The sequence below is a fragment of the Periplaneta americana genome, chromosome 2 (genome assembly GCF_040183065.1).
Source record: "Periplaneta americana isolate PAMFEO1 chromosome 2, P.americana_PAMFEO1_priV1, whole genome shotgun sequence".
Lineage (NCBI taxonomy): Eukaryota > Metazoa > Arthropoda > Insecta > Blattodea > Blattidae > Periplaneta > Periplaneta americana.
The window spans coordinates 117,319,672-117,333,841 of NC_091118.1; the positions used below are offsets into that span (position 1 = coordinate 117,319,672).

Genomic DNA, 14,170 nt, shown 5'->3' on the forward strand with positions numbered 1-14,170 from the left:
AAACTTAGATTAATCACAAAGCGAAGCAAATTGTTGATCACATCAATGATGATTTTTGCAACTTGTATTTTAGTAGGAACGGAACAAAAAGAGACCAAATTTTAAGTATTATTAGCCTAATATTATATTTATTATTATTTAATCTTCGTTACTCCCACAGAAATAAAAATAAATCTGGAGCAAGTTAATTAAAAAAAAAGTTATTCAAATTTCAGATGTTTATTTTATTTCTATTTTTACTTAACGATGTTAATAATTATGTGGTAGTGGCCATTGAATAGGAAGGAATTTGGAAGGAACTGACAGATCTGCTCGCGGGCACCCACGCCCCCGCCCCCTCCAAACTCCACCACGGCGGCTGGGCGTGTGCTGAGGCCAGCTGATTCAGTTGCAAGCCGGACGGTGACAAGTGATGTGTGCCCACTAGTGCAACATGTCGGCCCGCTGCTTACTCGTGTTCGCCACTTTGGTAAGTCTCACTCATGGAAATTATGAAAACTGCAACAGTTCACTAACAGTATTTTAAAATATCTTAATAACGCAAATGTCCTTCACAAATGTGAAGTAGCAAAAATTTGACGAAACAGAGAACGCAGAACCATAAGCGCAATATTTATTAAATTCAGTCCACAGTTCGATTTTAGTAAACCAGTAATGATAGAACAGCAGACGAAATTTTCTTTCGATAGTGAGGATAAATACAATAAACCTGATCTGCAGACCTTTACTCGACGACCAGAGGGATGAAGTGAGAGTGACCAGAGGCAACCTTCACGGGCGTCTTGTGAAAACACAGACATTCGCAAAGAATTATTGCAGGACTCGCAAGCAAGAAGGTCTTTAAGTTCGATGCTGGTGTATTATTCACGATTATTAATTCGATTCTTTTAGAAAATATTTATGCTTATCCACTGTTTCTAACACGGAAGTTAATGTCTATAACAACTTGACCGTCCCCTAGCGCAGCAATTTCAAAAACTCCCTTCTTCTGAAGAGTAACACAGCACTTGAAATGTAATTGTTTATATAATTCTAAAGAGTTACCTCTACGATATTAAATCTGAAGTATAACGGTGAAAATATCATGTCGACACTCTTAGCCTTCGATGATGAAAAGGGAACTCTTCTTGCAAATTTAAGATTTTGAGTTTGTGTTATTTTCAAATTCAGCATTAAATTCTGAAAAATTTGATACCAAATTTAGATTCCTAACTAATAAATTCAGTGAGTTATGCCAGTTTGAATATTTCTTACGGAAATGAAGTGTTTTGAGAAAACAAACTTTAAAGTTTTACATTGTCACCATCAATATAATTTTACATATTTAAGAAATTTTAAATCGATATGAGCTTGAACAGGACAATCTACGTAAAGATTAATTTTACGTCTGTTACGGTAACAGACGTATTCTGTAGCACCAAAAAATTAATCTTTACGTAGATTCTTCGAGCAACAGTGCATATTACTGTGGAATCCCGGCCACCAAGTCACTCAACTGAGTGCGCTCCTTGTATAATGACAGTTTACTTAATATAAAAATGTCAACATACATGTCGAACTTGAAGTCAGGGCACAAAGGGAAAAACACTGAGGAGAGAGATTCGATCCGGGGCTGTGGATTAAACTTCAGCGTAGCTCAATGGTTAGAGCGCTTGGTAAGTAGAACCAAGGACCCAAGTTCGATCCCCGGCGACGGAGCGAATTTTTCTCCTCTAATATTAATTGAACAGGACAAACTAAGCTATAATAATCGACAAAATACCGAATTCGATATTTTCAATCCTAACCATCCATTTTGCTTGTACTGAACATTTTACTTCTCCGACAAGAGGTCCCTTTTCGATTTTCGCCTCACAATGAAATGAAATACTGTATTATATAGTATAGTACTGTATTCAAAAATTCTTCTTATGTTATCGTTTTCAAGATAACTTTTAACATCCAGAATTTACGTAAATTATGTTAACCAAAATCTAATCAGGTCTAAGGTGGCAGTAAAACTATTAAATGCCGAGTTATTTACTTCTTGAATTATTGTTACCACACCTACTTCATTGTAGTATTAAACAGGACAACAAATGTCCAAAATATCTAATATTGTAACAACTTTCGTTAATTATTGTTGAAGTTACGGTGACCGAAATATTCGAACACACAGATTTCATTATAATAATAGACTGTTCTATAAAACTATGAAATACTGCATAGGAAGAATTTTGGTAAAATAAATTTGAGGCTATTATGATCACAAAATTCCATCGCATAAATTCAATTGTTTATTAAGTCTTAAACAACGAATTAGCCTTGACAGAGATGAAAAATAAATGCAACTGACGCAATCAATTGTGGGACTGGAGCTCATCATTCTTTTGTTTCAGAGCGTCGGTGTGCATCCAGCCGTAACTACGAAATTACTTACAATCAGTTTTAATGTTGATGAATTATTAATTTAGTTACAAAAACCCATAACATGGATTTTATTATAATAAACCGTTCAATAAAACTGTAAATACAGAATTAGAATACTTTTTAGTTACTGTTGGAATGTTGGAATTACTATTCTATTACACTCATCTCATTATACTACTAAATACTTCAATAAAAGTCTTAAATATCGAATTACAATAATTTCGGTTAATTAATACTGAGTTACCGTTACTACAAAATCCCATCATATAGGATAAAGTTGCCTATTTCCGTAATACCCCTAATCCCGTGATAATTTTTTTTTTAATTGAATGTCAGTCAAAGCTTTGCCGTTCGACCATAGCGCCAGACATCTTTCTCGAAACAGCGCATCTTTCGCCTACTTTTGAGACATCGGTGAACTTCCTAGCAAGATGCACAACCTCGCGATATTCAGTGAAAAAAAAATGTATCATGGAATTAGGAGTATTACGGAATTAGGCAACTTTACCCTACTCCATTGCAAAAATAAATAGTTCTAAAAAAATCTTAAATGTCCAGTACAATTACCTGATTACTATTACAGTTATTGTAATACGAAATTCCGTTAAAATGTAGTAGTAAACAATTTAGAGAAGTCTTAAACGCTGAGTTACAAGAATTTTTACTATTTACTGTGTGAGTTATAGTGACCAAGTTTCCGTCATTCATACAGCCATTACGAACTTATGTAGTGCAGAAAGGAAATAATTTATTTTGGTACGTATTTGAAGATAAAATACCAAATACACCGAGCTAGAACCAGTTTTGTAGATAGTTCCTTCACGACACAAGTACCATGATTGGGAATACTTCCTGCGCCAACATTACATAAGTAAACGCAACAGTTGTCGAATGAGGAATTAACATGCAGTCCACTTCTGACTGCTTCCTCGATAATGGTTGGTAGTTCGCCTGTACGTATGGCAACTTCTCCGACACAATTGATATGCGGGTCAACTAACACTCCGTGGGAGCTCATCTTAAAAATGATCACGGACGTCACTAGTTGTCAAGGTGAAGAACTGACGGTCGCCACATTGTTAACACCAAATAACTAATCTTAATTTAGAACAGACATGGGTTCAAATCTCAGAAATATTAAAATCAGCATATTTGTCAATGCTGTGTTGTCCATTCCCTAAACCGTACATAGGGAAAATATTCGCCAAGGATTTTTAAAACTTCCGTGCAGCCAGTTATCGATATCCTTCAGCTCAAGTGGATAAGATGAACCAAAAGTATTTACTTGCTGCTATTGTGACTAATACTACTTCCTTCTCCTTCACGCCTTTCAATTTGTCACGAGTTTGTACACAAACTTTTTTTTATGATGTGATACAGTACTATCAATACCTTTCTGTGAACCAGCAATACAACACGGCGCAGGGCCACAGCATCAGAGACATTACAGGACGAGTCAGAGTCAAGGGACTAATACAAACACACAGATAAAACTCTAACCACGCCGGAAATCGAATCACGGATTGATTGGTTGAGAACGCATGCTCTAGCCATTGAACCATAATGGCGGACTGCACACAAAACTTCTGACTCAAATTCCATTACAGTCTCACGAAAAAGCACACTATATAGGCCTGATGTTAGAGAAAAGTCACGAAGGATTTTAAAGTCCTCTATGTTAAAAAGTAAGTTAATAGAAAATAATAATAATAATAATAATAATAATAATAATAATAATAATAATAATAATAATAATAATAGTTTTGTTTATAAAAGAGTGGGGTTTATTCAGGTATATATACCGCAATTAACATGTTGCCTTAAGTGAATATGTGGAACAAAACTAATAGAAAATGCTAATATTAAATTCATATTGTTTCATATCGATATATTTACTTGATTTCAACAACAAAACTGCAAGACTCTCTTGTTATAGTTTGGTTCTTATTATTACTCTGCTGTTATACGCGTGGAAGTATCGGCAGAATTAATATTTTCAAGAGACTAATATCTTATGATATTGTTTTATTCAGGTCTGGGATTAAAAAAGATATTTTCATTGTATTATTAAATTCCTAATTTGTTTATTTTTTCGGCAAGTAGCATAATATAGGATAGGTAAATAATTATATAACAGAATCTATAGTATCTAATTAGTATAATAATAAAACTGTAATCTAAATTTTTCTGCTAATTTTCGTTTTTACAAAAATAATTGATATTAACATGTATAGTGTCCGAAAATCGCATTTTTTTAATTTCTGTTTGTATGTCTGTATGCTTGTTACCTTTTCACGCGATAATGGCTGAACCGATTTCTACGAAAATTGGTAGGCCTATATAAAATAAGTTAAGTTAGGCTATAATATGGCATTTTAAATACTTTCATTGAAAGAAGAGTTATAAGGAGAACTTAAGTAAATAAATCGAAATACCTCGCTTATTATTAATTTTTGGAATATAATTATATAACAAAAGTTGTTTTAAAAAAATATTTCCGACAAGTTTAAGCAAAAGTTTTATAGGACCTATGTTTAACGACATATGAAGGGTACACGGGAATAACGATCAAGGTCCATTTTAGAAAGTTTCGAGAAAAACGAATTTTAAAGTTTAAGCACTTAATACTTTGTTATGTGTGTATTTAATAGAAATTGACGTAGTGGAATGTCAAGAACGATTATTTCTTATTACTAGCTAGACCACATGATAGTACTTCCTTTCCACTATAAGATGCCATTATTAACTCAATTTCGATTTTTGATGGACCTTGATCGTTTTTCCCGTGTACCCTTCATATGTGAGTTTTAAAATAACAATGCGCTTTATATCAGTGCCGCCTCAATCAGGCTGATATAATAAAATGAAAGAAAACAAATTAATCTACGATTATTTAAGGTGGCCTTGTATAACAAGCGGAAGACAGTCCTTTAATTCTCTCTTTTTATTATTATTAAGTATACCCGAACGGGTAAACCTCATAATCAGGAGCTATACAAGAACAAAAACATAATATGTCGCGCAATGTAATAAAAATCATACAGCTACAGTCTGTCAAAAACATAAAACATGAAAATAATTAAAGAAAAAATAAATATAAGAACAGTAAGGTATCCTGAAGTTTGAAGGAAAAATAAGAAGTTTGAAACATCAAATAAATAAACCAACCGAGAATTAAAATAAAAAATTTTGCCAAAAATAACTTTTCCTAAACATTTCTTACAAGAACGGGAATTTGGTAAAACGTTGTATTGTAATGGAAGTTGATTATAAGTTGTTATTAAAATGCGTAATCCGTTTCGTATCATATTTCTTGTGTAGCTTTACTTTGTTTATAGTGTTTTTTTCTGTTTAGTTCTATTATTGTATTTGTATTCCTGGTGTTGTGGAAGAGAAGGCCTGACGGCCTTAACTACACCAGAATAAATAAATAAATAAATAAATAAATAAATACTAAATAAATAAGTTACTGAGCCATTCTGAGAAAAAAAATTGTTTGTAGCAAGTGCAGCGAAGCGCATTGGTATGGATAGTTATTATTATTATTATTATTATTATTATTATTATTATTATTATTATTATTATTATTATTATTATTATTATATTCTGTAAACTTACTTCTTAACAAAGCTAGAATACTTGCACATCTTTCGGAATTTTGAATATCTCTATATACTGTAATCATAACTGCTGGTATACTCCGGTGGTAAATGATACCATAAGATAGTTCATTATCAGCAATTGAATTACTCCGTATAAGGCTACTTTTTAGACTTAGGCCATATTATATTTATTGACTACTGCAGACAACAGCAGAAATCGGTTCTTAACGTACCGGAGCATTATTTCCACACCATATGTTTCAACGCACCACTGAATACCTCTCCTATCTTAGGTAGTGAGATCGCTGGCTGTTAACACGGTGGAAAGAGCTATAATTACGTAGTTTCTTAAAATATAATACACCGAGGTCGAAGTTAGTACATATTTAACCAGAATTAATTCTGATTGCGATTTCGACTTCGCAGCCCTATAATTAACGCTGAGTTGCAACCATACATTTCGTAATTATTGCACATATTTGTGTTTGCGTGCTTAAATCTCTAAGTTTAGCTTAACAGATAGAAACGGAAATTATTTTCACTCCTTCATTTATTTTCTGGGGGCGGTTACGGAACTGTACTGCAAGCCGGAAGGTCGCGGATTTGATACCCGATGGGGTCATATATTTTTTCTATTAATTCAATTCTTCTGGCCACAGTATGGCCCTGAATCATCTTACTTTGACAGAAATTAGTACCAGGAGTATTTTCTTGGGAATAAAGGCGGTAAACGCGTATGACTGATGACCTGAGACGTATTTTATTCTAGAAAAACCCTTCCAAATTGATGCGCACTGATATTCTCTTTCGAAGGAATGTGTTTATAGTTACAAGCTCAACTGTTGAAACGTTTATCATTATTGCATTTTCGAGAAAAGTGAAAATTTTGGCGGTAAGTTCTTTTCTTGAATATACATTGTTAGTCCACAATTTTAGAAATATTAATGATACATTTTTCTAACAATGTATTTTTAATTGACTTCATTTTAAAATTATAGGCCTATGTCTAGGTTATGAATTAACAATATCAGTGTGTCACAAACATGAAATACTAGTATTATTAGTATTCCATCTTTATACTCTGGTTTTCTGTTTCGTTAATAATGTTGGCACTTGTAGGAGGAGGGAAAACCTCACTTTCCAAAAAACGTAGAAAACAGTGGAATGAAAAGGCATAAAACAAGTTCGAGAAAAGACGTGAGAGACGATTCATCTGGATTGATTATTACAGTTAGTAAAACACCTTCTAATGAAGAATGTTGAATGTTTGTTCTGTGCTTTTTTAGTTATGGCCATTTTGACTTGTTATTAAATCTGTTTACATCTCATGGTATATGAAGTCACAGTCATACGAACAAACCCGAAGGAGGTAAGTTCGACAACAATTGAATGACATCGTGGGTTTGTTATTGCATTTAATTTATTGTTTTAAACGACATTTCTTATTTATATCTAATTATCTCATTAACGTTATTATATGTTATTTTATTCGTGAAATAGTCTTAGAAAATTCCACTCGTGCTGTTTACTCACTTCGGATAAACTCACGAGGAGCGCTAAATTGTATTATCATTCGTAACATGTTCAAGGAACTGAATTGCTGCAAAACGCGTAAAACTGACAGGATGAAGGTATAATATAATATATCATCTTCGTGACATTTGTCTATACTTTTTTGTTCCGTCTTGGGTGGAGCAGGCCCGGTCGTTTAAAAGCTGGCGGCAAAATTTTCTCTTTAAGCAGCAGACACTAGATGGATTTCATTCGTATTTATATCGCTGAGTCCTTTCGCATTCCAGGTTCACACATGAAAAATTCATGACAAAATGCTTAAAAAACACAACGTACAAGTCGCGTTCCCGATTGAAAGAAATCTGTTATAATGGAATCTTGCGATACAAAGCTGCAGTTATAATTAAATTAGTGAAGTCCTGGATTCAGATTCCGATGAGATCGAAGTGGATTGACGACCAGTTTTATTCGCGACATTCTCAATTTCCACCGCATCTCCACAATTCACTATCATTCATATCACAGGAAAACTACTTCAGCACTCTAGTATTGGCTTTAGTCGTGGTTCGAGTAACAATCTCGTAGATTCTGCACTGCAGTTCACAAAGAGGTTGTAAGGAAATTTCTGATTCCTTTGCATTTCCTTACTGACTGAATATCTTCAGTAGGCTAGTGTCTGAAATCAAAAAGATTTATTTACAATTTTGCTATAAGCCTACTTCATACTTTACTCGTTATCATCATCGTCATCATCACCATCATCGTCAACATCGTTATCACTGCCTTCTTCATCAACAGTTATATCTTATTGTTATGCCTAAATATACTTTAAGTGCCCTTCAGCATTTTAAGAGTTATGTGCAAAACGCACATGGACCACTTATTTTGGTATTTAAGTATTTCAGTCCATTTAAGTACTGTAAGTTTGTCGTTCTTTATCAAAACCTGCACTTACTATCGAGCTATTTGCATTAAAGCCAGGAAGTGTATTTAAGTGAAAATTCTAATTCCTATATATCTGTGACATTAAATAAAGTGTTATGAATAACATTACATAATTAAAAGTGTGACATTAAACATCTAACTGGTACATCTCTCTTATGAGGCTACTTAAAATAATTTAGTTCTTGTCATTAAAAATTTAAATTCTGGTTTATTTAACGAAGCTCGCAACTGCCCAGGTTACATCAGCGTCGACAGTGTATCGGAATTTTGTCCCGCAGGAGTTCTTTTACATACCAGTAAATCTACTAACATAAGCCTGTCGCATTTAAACACACTTAAATTTCATCGACCTTGGCCGGGATCGACTCCGCAACCTCGAGCACAGAAAGCCAGCGCTATACCGACTACGCTACCAAGGCCAACTCTTGTCAATAATATTTAGGAACAAACTAAAATAGTAATTGTTAAGTAATAACGAAAATTCTGGACAACATTGTCAAAATTCTCCTGGAAGAATATGTACAATTGTGGCTACGTTGTAACTGTTTTGAGCTTTTAAATAATACAATGCATATTAGTTACTTAAAATTATACTTCAATGAGGCGTTAGAAGCTTAAGCAATAAGAGTTTAAAAAATCATTTTTAATCATAACTAAACGTAAGAGAGTGGTTTAAATAAAAACTTACCGTCCCTGGATTAAGTATTCCTCGTGGGACAGGCGGCCACCGCCTGAGATCAGGCAAGGCACTTCAAAGAGGATTAAAATATGTAAATTCATGCGTGACGGGAGATGGGAGTGAACACTGCGCAAATCTCCATAACACAGCGGGCAAGGTCGTGATGTCATCATCACTGTCCTGGAAGACATGAAGACAAAATTATTATATATCCCATTTGACTGCTCTTCACGTATCAGCTGAGGTTGCGTTTAGAGCGCGTTCCTTGTTTAATGACGTAACGTACCTACGTAGAGGCTAACAAACTCGAAAAATGTCTCATGGATAGTAGTATCCATCAAGTGTGGTTCGCGACAACAATAAAATGACAAAGTAGTTCACTGTTAACTTGGGAAAGTTTGCAGCAGCGTGAGATTGAAAACAGGATCCAGAGCGCAACTCTGTTTAAGACATTTACACTCTTTAAACATACCAGTACGCGGTAAATAATTTCACTATGTCTTCAAAATATGGTAACTATGTCTGGAGATTAATAAAACTAACAAAAATCTTCACACAGGAAATGGCGAATCCTGAATCCGCTTAGTACCACAACACAAAACCACTCCCAATCCAACTTCTCGTTTCACCGAAGTGGGGGAGATTTACACAAATTATTTAGACAGGGAAGCAACGGGGAATTAATTACTGAAGGACTACTACCAACTGGAGAGCTTTAATTATGAGAATTGGCGCAGCACGTAATGAGAATTACAGGAAATACTGAGGAGCTACAAGGAAAAGTGTATGATAGTCGTTTAGGCCTATTCAAACAGAACTCTTCAGTTCGAAGTCGTGATGCGAAAGAGGTTTGGTCGTCACAGCAGTGCAGAACTTACGAGCTTCACGCATATTGTCATTTGGTAGGAGACAAACTGGGTTCCAGTAATTAGACACAAACGTTCTCTGACCTTGTTTGATTCAATACGCAGAAAGGCGTTATTATACACAAACAAGATTTCCTGCTTCTGCCACATTCTCACATCGTATCAACTTTCAAATCGCACGAATTCCTACCTCAAAACGAAAGGTATTCTGTGCGTAGCTCAATTAGTTACAAATCCTGTCTTCTGTCTTTAATCTCGATTCATTTATGTCCTGTTACGGATAGTACTCATTTCTTGTCACATATCATGTAATAATTATATTATGTATAACTGAGGCGGTTAGAAGCAAAGGGATGTAAGTGATATTTCTAAAAAAATGATATATCTTTGACACATCACACATTAACATTTAAAATTAAAGCTTCACAGAATTTACGAAAGCTTAGTAACTTTTAATCACATTTTCTCGAAAATAACAAAAGTGCACTTACACCCCTTTGCTTCTGACCGCCTCAATTCATTACAGTTTAACGAAAATAAATTAATAATGAGGAAAATTATTTCAAAGATATTAATTGAATCAAAGTGGAAAAAATAACTGTCCATTTGTTTATTTATATTTATTTATTTGTTTGTTTGTTTATATTTAATTATTATATTTATTCATTCATTGATTTATGAATTTACTTATTTATTTCTTATATATTATTTATGTAATAAAATAATAGTCAATAGACGACATATAATCAACTAAATACCTATGTACTCAATGATGAACTCAAATGTCTTCAACACATAAGCAATCATTCTCATGGGAGCACATAAAAAAAATTAATTCTTTTTCTTCCACCATTTTAATAATGTCAAAACAAATGCTTATACAAATTTTGGCCACTCGAGCGCAATAACGAGGCCGTAAAAAAGTAAGTTTTCCTGGAACCGTTTACAGAAAGAAAACACAATTTCATGGAAAGATTTGTTGGAACAGATACAGCAATTATTGAGCTATTTTTCAACATATTTCCAACCGGAATTGAGACATCTGTCATACTGTGGGATCAACTTTTGTAGCCCTGTGTCGTAGAAGTCTGCCTGGGATCGGAACCAGTATGTGACAGTCATCTGCACCTCTCTGTTGATTCCATGGTATGACAAATGCCTCAATTCCGGTGGGGAATATGTTGAAAAATAGCTCAACAATTGCTATATCTGTTCCAAAAAATTTTTCCAATGAAATTTTGTTTTCTTTCTGTTAACGGCTCAAGGAAAGCTTATTTTTACGGCCCTCGTAGGTCAAAATTTGTATAAGCACTTGTTTTGACATTATTAACATGATGGAAGAAAAAAAAACTTTTTTATCTGCCCCCATGAGAATGTTTACTTGTCAGTTTCGAGTCATAGTTGCGTGGTCTAAAGCGTCATGCCTTGAACTAGCAGAAAAAGCGCGGGTTCCACTCCTTATGGGAAAAGAAACTTCGTTATGAATGAGACAAGTATCCATCCGGCATCGTGATGAATTAGGGAGCCACAACTAGTACCGAAATCCGGTTTCGTAAGCAAAATATGACAGTTGTGGGAAGTCATCGTACGTTCCCTTGTACTGATTTGAATATAGTTAATCTGTGTTGAGGCATATGGGCATGAGACCAGCCCTTTGCCCTCCATGAGCTGTGCACTACGGATTTAATTTGCTATATTCCAAAGAATGTCAAAAACAATAATTCCGAATTTTGCAGTTCATTTTGGGGTTATTTCAGATAAGTCTGAAAGAGATCTTTAGTTGAGTAAATATATTGTTTATTTTTTTTCAGTCAATGACTTATCACATAATATTTAAGGATTTATTCATTTATACTACATTTAATGTTTTATAAACGTTTTCGTCGCCCAGCGACATCATCCGACAGAACATTATGAATAGGAAATATTTTAATCTCATGTTTATCAATACATGTACATCAAGCATCAATTATCACTAAATAAAACAGATAAAACTATAAAATAAGGGTAATGAGTTGAATTAAAATCTAGATAAAATATGTGAAAATACAAATATTTCCAAGATATATTAAGGAATAAATCCTTAAATATTATGCGATAAGTCATTGACTGAAAAAAATAAACAATATATTTATTCAACTAGAAAAAAAATTATTCCGAAGTTAACACTGAACTACGAATGCAAAAAAATTAAAAAGATGTAGAACCATATAAACATGTAACTATTAATTATGAATAAGGAATCGCCAAATACCTAATCCTTGATAAAGCAAGACACCGATGACGTCATTATTAAATGTATGTATAATATGTCCATTAACGAGTACAGACGTTAGTAACTGCAAATTGTTGAAGAAAAAGAAATGTAGGAAACGTTAGTTGTGGTCTACTTCAAAGTATCGTCTGTCTAGAAAAATTGAAAGAAATCACGAATGTTTGTAATCAGGTCAGTGTAACTCGTGAAAAACTACTACATTATATTTGCAAATAGAGTAGACGTAAGCACCAGCTGAGCGATATGCGACAAGCGCAGCTAACGCCGTACTTAATAGTCTGAATCGTTCCCCATTTACCTATGTTTCAAAATCTTTAATTCGCTCCGGCCAACATCTGCAATCAGAAAACGGAAAATTTATTTCGAAACTCTCTACAACATTTCCTCGTAAATTATTGTTATTATAAGTTGGACGAGTAGAAACGATGTACAGATGGGCAATTAATGTTGCTACTCTGAACTCAGCATAATCTCCAACATAATTATCTAGCTCTGTACCCCACTTGCCATATGCCTCCATTTATTTTTGCTGCAACATTAAATAACTACGTGATTAGTGACTTCGCTTAGTTGCTAGTTCTATCAATTGTCACTATAATGTCTGTCTTAACTGTTGTTAATTTTAGTTCACTTATGACATGCTATTTATTTTAAACAATCATTTCAACTTCTACCTTACTTTAAAACTGCTCTTAAATATTATCTAAAACCCCATTATATCCTCCTATTCTAATCTGTTTCTAATTATGGTGTATCAACTATTTCTACTATTCATATTATTGTATAACTTAATTATGATATCTTATTCAAATTCCATGTTCACCCATTGTATGAGTAATGGTAAATAAAGTACTTTGGCCTATTGTACAGAGATATAAAATTAAAAAAAAGTCATAAAGTTAAAATCATTATAGTGGTTTCCTGTTAAAAAATAAGTTATTCCCCGTTTTACAGTAGGTACTTGAAATCCAAGACACTCTGTTGAAAACAACAAGCTGTGCAACGCATTCACATAAAAGTTAAGAAACATTTTCAACAACACTGTTCATTAATAATGTTAACATTAACAACTTTACTAATTGTTGTTGTTGTTTAGTCAACTGTCCGAAGACACCAAGGCATCACTTATGAGGCAACAAGATCAGGAGATAATGAGGTAGTGTGGCCAGTTCCTTTCCCCCTCCATTGTATACATCGCCGACTAGATACATATTACACTAATCAGACTTCAGATGTATACAAACAAATTGTTCTTCCTCTGACACATATCGTCAAGTGAGATGTACTGCATGATAATAGATGTACATACCAGCCAGAACCTCAATCAAAGGATGCATTTACTAATATTTTTCTCTGATTTTCTGTCCATACCAAGAACAAATGTTGCCTTGCAGTGACCTTTAGAGGATCTTACCCAGGACGGATCATTGCACTTATATGTACATTGGTCCATTATGTGTCCTATACCTATACTTATGCAATGATTGTCCAAGTCGGATAGTCGTCTGGGTGGCATTCATGAATTCAATGCTGACAGATGGAACTTACTGCCTCAGTCCTGATAAAGACAAGTGCCATCTCAAACAAGTAATCTAATAATCTCAGAGCTTGAAGCCTCAAAATTTTAAATCCTATATAAGCATCGAAGACACGTAAGCCTACTACCCTTAGGAACCTCTCCCAACCTACGTTTTAATTATTATAACCTACAGATTATAAAGAAAGTGCAAAGTGTTGATGCAATGAAGAGGGAAACGGGAATAACTCAAGAAAAACCCTTTTGTACCGTCTACTTTGTTTACTACAAATTTCATTACGACCAGGGCGAGGATCAATTCAGGGCTCCTTGGGTGGAAAGCAACGCGCCCGCAACGAACCACGG

General features: G+C 34.1%; 1 protein-coding gene across 1 annotated transcript in view; it reads left to right on the forward strand.

The window, feature by feature from the left end:
- Positions 1 to 338: 338 nt before the first annotated feature.
- LOC138694548 (cuticle protein 19.8) overlaps positions 339 to 14,170 on the forward strand; it is a 117,897-nt gene continuing 104,065 nt past the window's right edge. Inside the window, exon 1 of the mRNA XM_069818398.1 lies at positions 339 to 469. Within this exon, the coding sequence (XP_069674499.1) occupies positions 434 to 469 (36 nt within the window). The 5' untranslated portion in view covers positions 339 to 433. The remainder of the gene's footprint in view (positions 470 to 14,170) is intronic.